The sequence below is a fragment of the Oncorhynchus mykiss genome, chromosome 16, assembly GCF_057628025.1.
Source record: "Oncorhynchus mykiss isolate SJ-2025 chromosome 16, ASM5762802v1, whole genome shotgun sequence".
NCBI classification, from domain to species: Eukaryota; Metazoa; Chordata; class Actinopteri; order Salmoniformes; family Salmonidae; genus Oncorhynchus; species Oncorhynchus mykiss.
Genome location: NC_143037.1, coordinates 58,468,919 through 58,482,891, shown reverse-complemented (window position 1 = coordinate 58,482,891; position 13,973 = coordinate 58,468,919). Strand labels below are relative to the sequence as shown.

At 43.7% G+C, this 13,973-nt stretch overlaps 1 protein-coding gene across 1 annotated transcript in view; it reads right to left on the bottom strand.

Annotated features, from left to right (window-relative positions):
• Nucleotides 1-13,973, bottom strand: part of LOC110491113 (piezo-type mechanosensitive ion channel component 2) — a 36,717-nt gene that overhangs the window by 892 nt on the left and 21,852 nt on the right. The window contains exons 25-51 of the mRNA XM_090201617.1: nucleotides 13,626-13,869; nucleotides 12,267-12,363; nucleotides 11,964-12,123; nucleotides 11,743-11,832; nucleotides 11,554-11,636; nucleotides 11,182-11,247; nucleotides 10,849-10,961; nucleotides 10,646-10,766; nucleotides 10,477-10,539; nucleotides 10,206-10,372; nucleotides 9,898-10,097; nucleotides 9,517-9,678; nucleotides 8,994-9,269; nucleotides 8,582-8,840; nucleotides 6,991-7,179; nucleotides 6,700-6,901; nucleotides 6,418-6,547; nucleotides 6,077-6,224; nucleotides 5,745-5,959; nucleotides 5,480-5,638; nucleotides 2,285-2,432; nucleotides 1,828-2,016; nucleotides 1,634-1,726; nucleotides 1,367-1,536; nucleotides 1,017-1,133; nucleotides 714-793; nucleotides 329-557 (exon numbers count right to left, since the gene is read on the bottom strand). Of these exons, the coding sequence (XP_090057743.1) occupies nucleotides 329-557; nucleotides 714-793; nucleotides 1,017-1,133; nucleotides 1,367-1,536; nucleotides 1,634-1,726; nucleotides 1,828-2,016; nucleotides 2,285-2,432; nucleotides 5,480-5,638; nucleotides 5,745-5,959; nucleotides 6,077-6,224; nucleotides 6,418-6,547; nucleotides 6,700-6,901; nucleotides 6,991-7,179; nucleotides 8,582-8,840; nucleotides 8,994-9,269; nucleotides 9,517-9,678; nucleotides 9,898-10,097; nucleotides 10,206-10,372; nucleotides 10,477-10,539; nucleotides 10,646-10,766; nucleotides 10,849-10,961; nucleotides 11,182-11,247; nucleotides 11,554-11,636; nucleotides 11,743-11,832; nucleotides 11,964-12,123; nucleotides 12,267-12,363; nucleotides 13,626-13,869 (4,170 nt within the window). The remainder of the gene's footprint in view (nucleotides 1-328; nucleotides 558-713; nucleotides 794-1,016; nucleotides 1,134-1,366; nucleotides 1,537-1,633; nucleotides 1,727-1,827; nucleotides 2,017-2,284; nucleotides 2,433-5,479; nucleotides 5,639-5,744; nucleotides 5,960-6,076; nucleotides 6,225-6,417; nucleotides 6,548-6,699; nucleotides 6,902-6,990; nucleotides 7,180-8,581; nucleotides 8,841-8,993; nucleotides 9,270-9,516; nucleotides 9,679-9,897; nucleotides 10,098-10,205; nucleotides 10,373-10,476; nucleotides 10,540-10,645; nucleotides 10,767-10,848; nucleotides 10,962-11,181; nucleotides 11,248-11,553; nucleotides 11,637-11,742; nucleotides 11,833-11,963; nucleotides 12,124-12,266; nucleotides 12,364-13,625; nucleotides 13,870-13,973) is intronic.

Genomic DNA, 13,973 nt, shown 5'->3' with positions numbered 1-13,973 from the left:
AACCACAGAAATTCATAGACAAAGCTTTGGATGCAAGGACTGATCCACAATATCAAAATTATAGTTCTAACCATGTTTTGAGGCTATATAGTGTTTGTTTACATTTTGTTTGGTAAAACAAGCTTATATTTTGGGTTCTGATGGGGAACGACAGTTGAACGAAGCTCATAATTATAAGTTATATTCTTCAAGAGTCAATGGATACATACAGTATTAATTTATAAGTCTAAAACTGGCTGTATCAACTGCTGATTGTCACTTTGAAGGGATAGTTCTCTTAAAATGTAAATAGCTCCTGGGGCAGCATTGAGTTTTTTTCTTTACCTACCCCTGTCCTGCTAGAGCACCCAGGCTGGAGGGGCTGACTTTGTCGTTGAAAACCACTATCTCAATGCTGTGACAGCTGCTCTGGATGTGCCCTTGTCCAGGAGTGCATTCCTCCACCATCCACCACTGACCCCCCTCTGCACTTCCACTGTCTTCTGCCCGCTGTAGTTTGATGGACAGGGGCCGGTAGAAGGCCAACATCTGCAGGTCCTCAGGCCTATCTGAGTGTTCTGGGATGTTGGAGATGGGTCAGGGAAGATTTGAATAAATGAGAAGCAGAGACTATGAACTTCAGTTGACTGGTTAAGATCCATGGTTATACAAGCATCTGCATTTGTTAAATGTATGTTCTGTACAGTATGATGGTTGGATAGAGGGTTACTTACCTACTTCCAGACGGGTGGCCATCTTGGACTCCAGTCCTCCGGGACCTCTGATGAACTTGGGCAGGAGAGACTCAATGACCCTAGCAGAGAGAATGAATGACAGCATATCAGCACCAACATTCTATTACCATTGTGATCATATCTTTTGTATGTGGAGTTCTTTTGAATGTAATAGGTTCCTCTACAACTAGCTTTCAGAGAGGTTATTTTAGGTTATTTTATTGACTGTAATGTCATGTTGACTGTGGCTGTAAATTCTAGTAACAGTTGATGTAGTGAGAGTGCTGTGATGATGAGACTCACACAGAGTCACTGCGTGTCCCTATGAGCATTTGAACTATCTGGTCCCTCAAGGCCCTGTCCTCATACTTGACAGTGTGTTCCCCCACGGTCTCCACGTTCATCGACAGAGACGCATTCCTGGGGAGGAGGGGCACACGTACACACACATACAGAGTGAAATCACTACCACTATCACTAACTGGTTAAGTTGTTTATTATAGCTGTATCATATGGCATATGTTTATAGCACAAACCATACAATCTTAGCTTTGACACAAGGTCAAAAAGTCAGACCTCAAGCCTTAATGGCGTTATATACCCCTTTCACATGTAACCAACCTAGAGCCCTATCCAACCCTGCTACACTGTACCTGAGTAGTACCCATCGCAGGGTGATGTAGATGTGGGTGGAGTTGCTGAGTTCATGGATCATAGCATCACGGCTGGCAGGGCTGATGCTCCACATTAGACTGGCATCACTCTTGATCTTTGCAATGACAATGTCCTCAGCCATGTAGTTCACAAGGAACTGCATGGCTGACTGAGAGAGTTAGAAAGAGGAGTATGTCAGAGTAAGGACTTAGGGTCAATTCCACAGTCCCTCTAACTTGCAACTTGTTGTAACCAGATCCTCTTACCGGGTGAGTGGCATAGAGGTTGGTGAGCCGGTTGAGGCCTGCCTCTGAGTATGGCATCAGGTTCTGCTCCTGGGCACTCATTGTGAACAGTGGCTGTATAAAATGTACACAGAAAACATCAGCACTAACAGTCTCACAGAAGGAGAACATTTTACCAAAATAGAAAGATTGTGAGTTTATGAGGTCATCTATACCTCATATCCTGCTATGCTGAGCTGAATTGAGACATCTAGAGGCTGATTGGTCACCCCAGCCACTGACTTGACCAATGACATGAAGAGGAGGGGGAACCAAATTACGCTGATGAGGAAGAATATGATGAAGCCGCCCATTCCATACTTCACCACCATTTTCTTCTTCTGCCCTGGGGTGTGTGGGTATTTCTGTACAAATTAAAGAGACAAATGATTCATAGTTCAACACAATTTCGGTCAGTTCAAGTTGTAATTATTAGCCCACAATTGTTCTTGATACAATAATTCTTAGTCTAGTGTTCATAGATATATATAAAAAAAAAACATGAAGACAGAAAAAAAAGCTTTAATTCTACAGCGATTCACCATAAACTATCAGTCAGATCTACTCTCTATGGAGGTGAGTTTGAGATTGACAACTGCTGCCAGTCTAGTGGCAGTTCGGCATCCCAGTTACCTTCTCCGACTCCCTCCAGCACTTGAGTATGAAAATGTTGGCATAAATGTCCTCGACACAGATCCAGCTGCCCAGGCTGAGGGTGGTGTCGGTCCAGACCCAGTCCATCACGGCACGCAGCTCTATGAGGAACGGAACCAGGCGGAACCTGAGGAGGAGACAGGGACAACCCATAGAGATAGTTAGAGGACACAACATTGTATGTGTCCCATTATGGTGTCTGTGCGATCATGGCAGTGCCATTGAGGCCATCCTCATTTTAAAGTAGTCCATTTTATTATTCTACAAATGTGAGTTGGAAAACAAACTAGAAGGTTGTTTACTGCCATCTAGAGGTATAAAGCCAAGGTTGGTGATTTACTACCAACTGCAATTATGGAATGCTTTCTCACAGGTATAATTAATTGGCTGATCCCTCCTGATGACGTGGATTTGTTTTTAGGATCCCCATTAGCCTACGCCAATGGTGACAGCTAGTCTTATTGGGGTCCGACACGTAACAAAAAAGAAAGAGACAAAAGACTTTACAATTTACATGCAGTTTAAGTGGGAAGTTTACATACACTTAGGTTGGAGTCATTAAAACTTGTTTTTCAACCACTCCACACATTTCTTGGTAACAAACTATAGTTTTGGCAAGTCGGTTAGGACATCTACTTTGTGCATGACACAAGTCATTTTTCCAACAATTGTTTACTTATAATTCACTGTATCACATTTCCAGTGGGTCAGAAGTTCACCTACACTAAGTTCACTGTGCCTTTAAACAGCTTTGAAAATTCCCCAAAATTATGTCATGGCTTTAGAATCTTCTGATAGGCTAATTGACATCATTTTTGTATTTTTTTAAATTTTTATTTCACCTTTACTTAACTAGCTAGGCCAGTTGAGAACAAGTTCTCATTTACAACTGCGACCTGGCCAAGATAAAGCAAAGCAGTGCAACACAAACAACAACACATGGAATAAACAAACGTACAGTCAATAACACAATAGAAAAAAAGTCTATATACAGTGTGTGCAAATGGCGTGAGGAGGTAAGGCAATAAATAGGCCACAGTAGCGAAGTAATTACAATTTAGCAAATGAACACTGGAGTGATAGATGTGCAGATGATGATGTGCAAGTAGAAATAGTGGCGTGCAAAAGAGAAAAAAGTTTTAAAAAACAATATGGGGATGAGGTAGGTAGATTGGACGGGCTATTTACAGATGGGCTATTTACAGCTGCAGCGATCGGTTAGCTGCTGAGATAGCTGATGTTTAAAGTTAGTGAGGGAGATATAAGTCTCCAACTTCAGTGATTTTTGCAATTCTTTCAGGTCATTGGCAGCAGAGAACTGTAAGGAAAGGCGGACAAATTAGGTGTTGGCTTTGGGGATGACCAGTGAGATATACCTGCTGGAGCGCATGCTACGGGTGGGTGTTGTTATCGTGACCAGTGAGCTGAGATAAGGCAGAGCTTTACCAAGCAAAGACTTATAGATGACCTGGAGCCAGTGGGCCTGGCGACGAATATGTAGCGAGGGCCAGCCGACGAGAGCATACAGGTCGCAGTGGTGGGTGGTATATGGAGCTTTGGTGACAAAACGGAATGCATTTGAGTCAATTGGAGGTGTACCTGTGGATGTATTTCAAGGCCTACCTTCAAACTCAGTGCCTCTTTGCTTGACATCATGGGAAAATCAAAAGATGTCAGCCAAGACCTCAGAAAAGAATTCTAGACCTCCACAAGTCTGGTTCATCCTTGGGAGCAATTTCCAAACGCCTGAAGGTACCACGTTCATCTGTACAAACAATAATACGCAAGTATAAACACCATGGGACCACGCAGCCGTCATACCGCTCAGGAATGAGACGCGTTCTGTCTCCTAGAGATGAACGTACTTTGGTGTGAAAAGTGCAAATCAATCCCAGAACAAAAGCAAAGGAAAAACCTTGTGAAGATGCTGGAGGAAACCGGTACAAAAGTATCTATATCCACAGTAAAAACTAGTCCTATATTGACGTAACCCTAAAGGCCGCTCAGCAAGGAAGAAGCCACTGCTCCAAAACCACCATAAAAAAGGCAGACTACGGTCTGCAACTGCAGATGGGGACAACGATCGTACTTTTTGGAGAAATGTCCTCTGGTCTGATGAAACAAAAATAGAACTGTTTGGCCATAATGACCATCGTTATGTTTGGAGGAAAAAGGGGGAGGAATGCAAGCCGAAGAACACCATTCCAACCGTGAAGCACGGGGGTGGCAGCATCGTGTTGTGGGGGTGCTTTGCTACAGGAGGGTCTGGTGCACTTCACAAAATAGATGACAGCATGAGGGAGGAAAAGTATGTGAATATATTGAAGCAACATCTCAAGACATCAGTCAGGAAATTAAAGCTTGATCACAAATGGGTCTTCCAAATGGACATTGACCCCAAGCATACTTGTGGCAAAATGGCTTAAGGGCAACAAAGTCAAGGTATTGGAGTGGCCATCACAAAGCCCTGACCTCAATCCCATAGACAATTTGTGGGCAGAACTGAAAAAGCGTGTGCGAGCAAGGAGGCCCGCAAACCCGACTCAGTTACACCAGCTCTGTCAGGAGGAATGGGCCAAAATTCACCCAACTTATTGTGGGAAGCTTGTGGAAGGCTACCCGAAACGTTTGACCCAAGTTAAACAATTTAAAGGCAATGCTACCAAATACTAATTGAGTGTATGTAAACTTCTGACCCACAGGGTATGTGATGAAAGAAATAAAAGCTGAAATAAATCATTCTCTATACTATTATTCTGACATTTCACATTCTTAAAATAAAGCGGTGATCCTAACTGACCTAAGCCAGGGAATTTGTACTCGAATTATCAGGAATTGTGAAAAACTGGCTAAGGTGTATGTAGACTTCCGACTTCAACTGTTAATTTAAAAACATGAACGTGTGAGTGTGTGAGTGTGTGAGTGTGTGAGTGTGTGAGTGTGTGAGTGTGTGAGTGTGTGAGTGTGTGTGTGTGTGTGTGTGTGTGTGTGCGATCATGATGTTATCCGTCCCCATAGGAAGTACCACCCAGTTGACTACTGGAAGTCCTTAATGGTGCTGCCCATGTTAAAACAGGCTTTTGGGCCCTAGAGTCCTCACTATCTCTGTGGGACAACTCCGGTATTATGGGACGCTCTGGCATTTGTTAATCTATCATAGAGCATTGACTGTACCCTTGAAAGAGGAATAGGTTGAGGTAGTTATAGTTCTTGGTCAGGAAGTTTCCCAGCACACGATTTGGGTAACCACACTTGATCTGGTAGGCTGAGAGGCCAAAGTAGATGCACTTCACAAAGTACCACAACTGTGCCACCTGGTTCATGTTGAACCTCCTAGAACACAAGAGAAGGACCATGAAAAAGGTCAATAAGCAGCTCCTTTTTTGATGGTTACACTTGTATTCACACTGTAATTAAATTAATGAACATTAACTCTGACCTCTCAGTCACCCCAGGGAGTATGAAAAACATCCAGAAGTGGATACCAAACACCAGCACCACTTGGAAGACACATTTTCCCACAAGGGTTTTGCGGAGATAGAGAGCACGGTCCACTATCATGGTCCCAAACTGGATGAGCAGCATGACCAGGAAGGCCGATGGGACCTGGTCCTCCCCAAGAGCATCTGTGATGTCAGCCGCAGCACTGTGTTTCTGTTCCGACACAAAAAGAAAACAGTGGAAGAAATCCACTTGAAACAAGTAGGCCAAATAGCTTTCCTAATTCAATTGTGACTCAAGACAGGTATTCTCTTTTTTCTCTTTTCTCACCCCAAAAGCCCAGTATCCAAATATTATGACAACGAAGTTGACCACGTCGATCAGAAACATGAGAGCGTAGACATCACACACTGGGCTGTACTCTGGGTGAATGATGTCATAGAAGAACTGCCTGATAGGTAGGTATATGTGTAGGGCACTGCGAAGACAAAAGAGGTCCATGACTGAAAATGTCCATTCATTTTTAAACCAGTACTTAAACATGCACTCATGTCCCGTCAAAAGTCCTGCCTCCAGTTTGTAAACTGCCAGTTATCACCGGGGATATGGAATGAAAGTAACAGAATACACCTACAATGAATATCCGTAAGTATAGAGTGCTAAATGCTTACACTTCTATGATAGCAGCTTTAGCTTCTAGCATCCTTTCTCTGATTAGCTTCTTGATCCTTTCCTTCCTGGTCAGGGGAACTTTATTGTGGTGCCTCTTCTTCGAGTGGCGCTTTTTGAGCTGCATATCATCTGCAAGAATATCACATTTACATCAAGATACATTAGTATATTCAGGTTGGGAAACATTTCCCATCTGTTCAGGCAACACCCCATTTCAACTATAATACCCTCTCAAACTAACTCATTAGTTCAACACTGTTTAGTCTACTGAATGTATGTACCGTTTGTCTCAGTGGAGTTGGCTTTTCCCCGTCTACGAAACAAGGATGCAGTTGAGGCCTGTAGAGGAAGGAAGGGCAGTCTTCGCTTCGGCTGATCCCCTGCTTTGTCTCCTCCACTCATCTTCTTCTTCTCAGTCTTCTTCTTTAACTTCTTGAAGAAGTCCGGCATCTCAACCTCTTTGTTATCCCAAAGACCGTGACACTACGGAGAGAAGAAGAAGTTTTGCAAAATTGTGCTTTTATCTTATCTTTTATATGATGTTCCACAGAAACCAGCATTCCCGTCAGTACCTTTAGAATGGAGCGATGGAAGAACAGAGCCAGGAGCTGTATCAAGTCAAAGAGAACGTAGCCATCTTTCTTCTCCACCCCAATGATGTTGGGCAGAGCAAAGGGCCGGTCCGCATTGATGCCTCGGTAGGCCGAGGTGGTCCAGGGGAAAAAGCCAAACTGGAAAAAATACTTGACCACCACAATCAGCTGGAAGAGATAGGAATCATCAATCACCCATACATAAAATGTATGCACGCATGACTGTAAGTCACTTTGGATAAAAGTGTCTGCTAAATGGCATATATTGTTATATATATAGACATACACACAACATTACCAAAAGTATGTCGAACATTTCATTCCGAAAGCATGGGCATTGATATGGAGTTGATAACCCTTTGCAACTATAACAGCCTCCAGTCTTCTGGGAAGGCTTTCCACTGGATGTTGGAACATTGCTGCGGGGACTTTCAATTCAGCTACAAGAGCATTAGTGAAGTCAGGCATTGATGTTGGGTGATTAGGCTTGGCTGGCAGTCGGTGTTCCAATTCATCCCAAAATTGTTCGATGGGGTTGAGGTCAACGCTCTGTGCAGGCCAGTCAAGTTCTTCCACACCGATCTCGACAAACCATTTCTGTATGAACCTCACTTTCTGGACTGTGGCATTGTCATGCTGAAACAGGAAATGGCCTTCCCTAAACTGTTCCCACAAAGTTGGAAGCACAGAATCGTAGAATGTCATTGTATGTTGTAGTGTTAAGATTTCCCTTCACTGGAACAAAGGGGCCTAAACCGAACCATGTAAAACAGCCCCAGACCATTATTCCTCCTCCGCCAAACTTTACAGTTGGCACAATTCATTCGGGCATGTAGTGTTCTCCTGGCAGCCGCCAAACCCAGATTCGTCTGTCAGACTGCCAGATGGTGAAGCTTGATTCATCACTCCAGAGAACGTGTTTCCGCTGCAAGCTTTACACCACTCCAGCCGACGCTTGGCATTGCGCATGGTGATCTTAGGCTTGTCTGCGGCTGCTCGGCCATGGAAACCCATATGATGAAGCTCTCAACGAACAGTTCAAGTGCTGACATTGCTTCCAGAGGCAGTTTGGAACTTGGTAGTGAGTGTTGCAACCGAGGACAGACGATTTTTACACACAATGCGCTTCAGCACTCGGCGGTCCCATTCTGTGAGCTTGTGTGGCCTACCGCTTCGCAGCTGAGACATTGTATAACTTAGACGTTTCCACTTCACAATAACAGCACTTGCAGTTAACCGGCGCAGCTCTAGAAGGGCAGAAATTTGACTAACTGAGTTGTTGGAAAGGTGGCATCCTCTGACGATGCCACATTGAAAGTCACTGGGTTCTTCAGTAAGGCCATTCTATGGCCAATGTTTGTCTATGGAGATTGCATGGCTTTGTCCTCGATTTTATACACCTGTCAGCAACGATATGGCTGAAATAGCCGAATCCACTCATTTGGAGAGGTGTTCACAAACTTTTGTATTTATAGTGTATATTATTTTTAATTAACCATCAATCTAAATAATCAACCAGCCAACCAATCAATCAACATATCACTTTATTGGGGGTGCCTGCTGTGCGTACCTCTGTGTAGATGATGGCTGCCATCCAGAAGCGCTTGGTTGGGCGTGGCACAGACAGCATGGCCCAGAGGAAGATAAGGATGGGCAGGATCAGACTGAGCAGCGAGGCCGACACCATGTGATTCAGGATGATCACAAAGTAGCACAGCATCTCTGACTTAGACACCATGGTGTTGTACAGGGCAAACACCAGTCTCAGGTGTCTCGGGAGAGACTGGAAGAACTGATCAGACGCTTCAATTTCATCATTCCCAAACATACTGCAATAGAGGAGAATCACAGTACGTGAGAAAAATGTATTTTTTTCTGATTCTCAACTTTACTATAAGGTACTGTGATACAACTGAATGGGTACACTGGACTATAACATGATTGTAACAAGAAAAAACAAGTCCCAATCTCCCATGACTGACTTGTTGAGCAGTAGCTCACTGGCCGTGAGGTTCCTGGTCTCACTAAGAGGCCTGGAGGAGTCTGGGAAATCTTCGCTGTTCTCATCAAACTCCAGATAGTCCAGGGAGATGGATCCTGAAATCATCACAGCTTTTTCCCTCTCCTCCTCTTCTTCCTCCCTCCATTCCTCCTTCTCCATTCTATATTCCTCCTCCACTTTATATTCCCCCTCCTCTTCTTCATATGCATCCTCTCCTTCTTTACTGTCCTCCTTATTGGGAACAGTATCATCATGGCTGATGAAAAATGTAATTCAGAAAGAAAGATGGATATAAGATGGAGTCAAACAAACTATGAGTTTATAGAGGGGTATAGAAAGTTAGTAGATATGAAACCAAATATACAGCAAGTCAAATAAAATAAGAGTTTATTTGTTGAGGAGGAGCTGGGAAAACGGCCACCTTCTCCATTGGCGCCATCTTGAATAATGGTGTACGGTATACAGAGCAGAGGAAACCATAAGTGCATAAGTGTCACCATCACCTTAGTGGAGGGTCTTCAGTGTCAAATGAGTCAAGGTCCAGTTTGGTAGTTTTCAGTAGTTTCCGTCTGAGTTGGTCGGCAGCGGCCTGGAGTATAGGAGGGTCATCCAGCTCATCCAGAGTGGGCTGACGAGACCCCAGCAGGGTCTCATCCGTCATGCAGCTAAGACATGATGACAGGGAAACATGTTGACCATCCTGGTCCTATGAAGCCATTCATAAAGCCTCCATAAAGAGGCTATAATGCAGAATAGCATAATAGTAGAAATACTCAATAATACATTTAAAACTGATCGGTTCTGTATAATACATGCAGCCTGCTAATGGAATAGGTAACAAATTTCACAAATGAATGAATCAAGACTCTGTAGGTGATGCTGACCTGGACAAGCTGCTACCCCAGGAGATTTTGGAGTGGGTGTGTTTCAACATGGAGTAACCTCGTGCTGATGACGGCACAGGTGGAGGGGAGGAGACAGGGGGAACTATGTCTTCCTGGTCTTCCAGGGAGGTCAGGGTGTTCTGTCTGGACATCCAGTTATCATAGAAGCGCTTCACGCTCTCCTGTGACACCTCTTTCCCCTGTAAAAGGAACACTTTTATTTTTGTCAACACTGCAGGGAGGACATAACTTAAAACAGGGTTTTACAAGTGAAATGACGTATCCCCTGTGGATTAATGTTACTTCACCTTCTTCTGTTGCTGGCCTAGAAGAGCCCTTTCAAAACGTAGCACTTTGGAGATGTCTAGACCATCTTTGCAGAAGGAGTTCAGGCCCTCAGTGAGGTCATCCAGAAGGGACAGGATAAACACCCATAAAAACTTGAGTGAGTCGATAATCCTCTGAAATATATTTTCTGTGAGAAGACAGAAACATTGTATCAAGTTAGTGGCAGTACACAGACTTCTAGAGTTATTCTACTGTATATCCATGAAGGGTCTGTTGAGGTGGAATGTTGACCTTTCTCCTCCACTTCATTTTCCTCTTCCAACTCATCCTCACTAGACTCGTCCCTCTCAATGCCTTGGATCAGACAATTAAAATCATGATGACACAAAACAACACATTAGTTATTCTGTCTCTATGACAGAATTATGCAAACAGTCCCATACAAACCAGACCCTCTTACCTTGCTGTCTCTGCAGCTGTCTCTTTGCCCTTCTCTTCTCCTCTTTTTTCATCTTCGACTCTTCTTTTCTGTGCAAATTTAGGGCTGCTTTTGAGCTTGTGACCCATGCCTCATAGGCTAACTGTGGAGAAAGGAGGCACATTCAACAACGTACCCTAACACTATTTTACAACTCTTTGTAGTTTGTCTTCTTTGTCCCTCACCTGAAAAGCAGATTTCTTCTTTGTTAGTGTCTCTTCCTCTTTCTTTTCCTGGACTTCCTCCTCTTCCTCTTCACTGTCACTCTCAAATAGATGGTAGCCACAGTTGTTTTCAACTGGAGGAAAGACAGAAGTGTGAAACAACAAAGACATGAACTCCTGCTCATTCTACTTTAAACTATTGCAGTATGTGAACTGTTTTAAACACTTACATTTCCTTGAGTTTGAATAAAAAAATGACAATTGATAATGAGATTGAACCATATCCCCCTATTGAAGTTCTGTTTGTAATTGAATAAATCTGAATCTTATTACTTAGGTTTATGGAACACATACCACCAGGCCGTGAAACCCATGGTCTCCACCATTTCTCCTGATCATTCTCTGCCTTCTCAATTTCACCTGGAAAACATATTCATCCCATCCCTCCATCATAAATGTACCCTTTCATTCAGTGAGACTGAGAAGAATAATGAGTTGAGTCTCCCCCCACCTTAGAATGTAAAGCGATTTGAGCAGTTTTAATAGTCTAGTGCTATTGAATCTAATATTAAAGCTGGAGGTAAACATTGCCCCTAACCACAGAGCTAGGATCAAACTATCTTACCTCCCAATTCTAGTAGGGGTAAATACAAATATCAGAGTATACGTTTAAGAACGGACCCTTCGTCAGTGGTTATGGACAACTACTAGCTCCATGACGCTCACCCTTTGGCACTATATCAGTAGGGGGCGCTGCTACGTCTCCTTGGCCAGGCTTACTCTTCTGTTTGGATTTGATCTTCTCCATCCTAGAGGAAGGGTTCAACACAGTGAATTAAAACAATGCAACAATAGCAAACCCCTTTGACTGAACACTAGATGAGAACAAACAAACTGCTGTGGCATAAGTCTTACTGCTTCTTCAGCGTCTCCACAGACTTCTTCTCCATCTCCAGTCTTGCAGCAACCAGTTTCTTCACTTTGGCTTCAAAGAGCTCAGCACCCCTTGAAATATGAAAGAAAAACAACCTATGTGGTCATACATTCAGCTGGTTCCATTCAATAAATTAATAAACCGTCATCTCAAAACTTTACTGGTAAGGAAGTGGTCAGGTCAGCAACTAGATAATTCTAACCTGGAGGCCAGGATCTTGGAGGCCTTGAGGTCAGACACCACATACAAGAAGTAGTAGCTGAGGAAAACCCTCCTCTGAGCCAGGAGCACGGTGAAGCAGATCGCATCCCACACGATGCCCGCCTCCCCCTCCGGCAGCTCACACTCATCATCAGGAGCAGCTGGGGAACACACACATATACACATATGTAAGCACACACGCAGGTGTGCACGTAGCTAAACACACACAGACACAGATAGAACAGGCTACATAAATGCACAACAACACACACAGTGTGTTAATGTGATTATCAGTCACACTTACGGAGATCATAGCCTTTGATTGTACAGACCATGCTGAAGGCCTGAATTAGCCAGCAACCATTCTTCAACAGGCTGTCCAGATAAGCACATGAGCCAAGCTGTGGACACACATACAGCAAGACAGATAGCTCAGAGGAGACAGAAGATGGGACATGAGACACTGATAGTCAGTAAGTGAAGCTGTTACATTAGCATCAAAGAATGAAGACTAGATTAGTGCATGTTACGGATACAGGTATCCTGTGTGTGTGTGTATCCTGTGTGTTTCTTTTCTCTCCGTCTCCCCTCACAGGTGAACATCATCACTCCCCAATCAGTCAACAATCAACCCATCAATCAGAAGACACACCTCCTCCTGTTTCCTACCCTATCACAGTTCCTTCCCCATGGTTTAAAAACCCCATCATTTGTTTGCTCAAGAGCTCTATCTCTTTGTAAATGCCATGTGGGTAGATCTCTGCTCTTTATAGATTTCAGTAGCTCAATCTCTTTGTAACTGCCATGTGGGTAGATCTCTGTTCTTCATAGATTTCGGTAGCTCAATCTCTTTGTAACTGCCATGTGGGTAGATCTCTGTTCTTCATAGATTTCGGTAGCTCAATCTCTTTGTAATGCCATGTTGGTAGATCTCTGGTCTTTATAGATTTCGGTAGCTCAATCTCTCTCTGTAAATGCCATGTATGTAGACCTCTGTGTTTGACTCGCTCTCTGTGTATTAATTAACCTCTCCTTTTGTTGGAGCACCTCCAAATCACTTTGTCATCTGCTGTGAGTATTGTTTTGGTTATGGTGTTTGTTTGTTGCTGGTGGGAAAAGGGGGAAACCAAGACAAGTCGCCCATGGGCATACACTACCCGTAGGTAAACTTTGTTAAATACACTAGTTAGAACTGGGCGGACCACCCACTGTATTTTTGGTTAGTTAGCTGTTGTTAAAGTAGGCTAGTCTAGCTTAGGGGTGTTTTTGTATATTTATTGTTTCTTTCCTTGGGTCCAGCTCAGCCCCTTTTCCTGCTCCCCCCATTACCGTGTGTTTTACAATAAACCCTGAGTTTGACGGTATAATTTCAGTTGTCGTGGTTATTTCGTTCACACTCTTACTTTGTCACTATTATAATTTACATGAGTTATGTTACGGGTCTCATTACCATCCCCCCTAGACTGTCGGGCCAAAAGGGATTCGTAACAGTGCAGTAACACAGAACAGGCTGTTAGCATTGATGAGTGATTAAAACCAACTGTGTTATTAGCATAATACAATGTGGTACACATAGTATATGAATGAAAAATCCCTTTCAGCAACGAGGCTAGGTTTGAGGATAGGCTAGCTGAGACGGTGAGTGATTAGCTGGCTAACATACAGATAGCAGGTTCTTCATGCCGATGACAAAACAGGTGTAACCGATGAGCCAGTCCCAGAGCCTGAGGATGTATCGTACAGGCTGCATGAGCAGGCTGCCCCCGAACAGCATGAAGTAGAAGCAGGCTAGCAGGTAGCCCAGGCAGAAGATGTTAATGCGGGTGGTGCCTGTGATGAAGATGAGGCACAGCACCAGCCAGAAGAAGTAGCTGAACACAAACACCTTGACCATGTCCAGGTAGGACCTGAGGGAAGGAGAGACATCCATATTACCAATTGAGTAGGTGCAGGAGTTTTTCTATACCATGTAACCAGGCTGGGAAAAATTCTGGGCCGTAGTGGTAGGCTG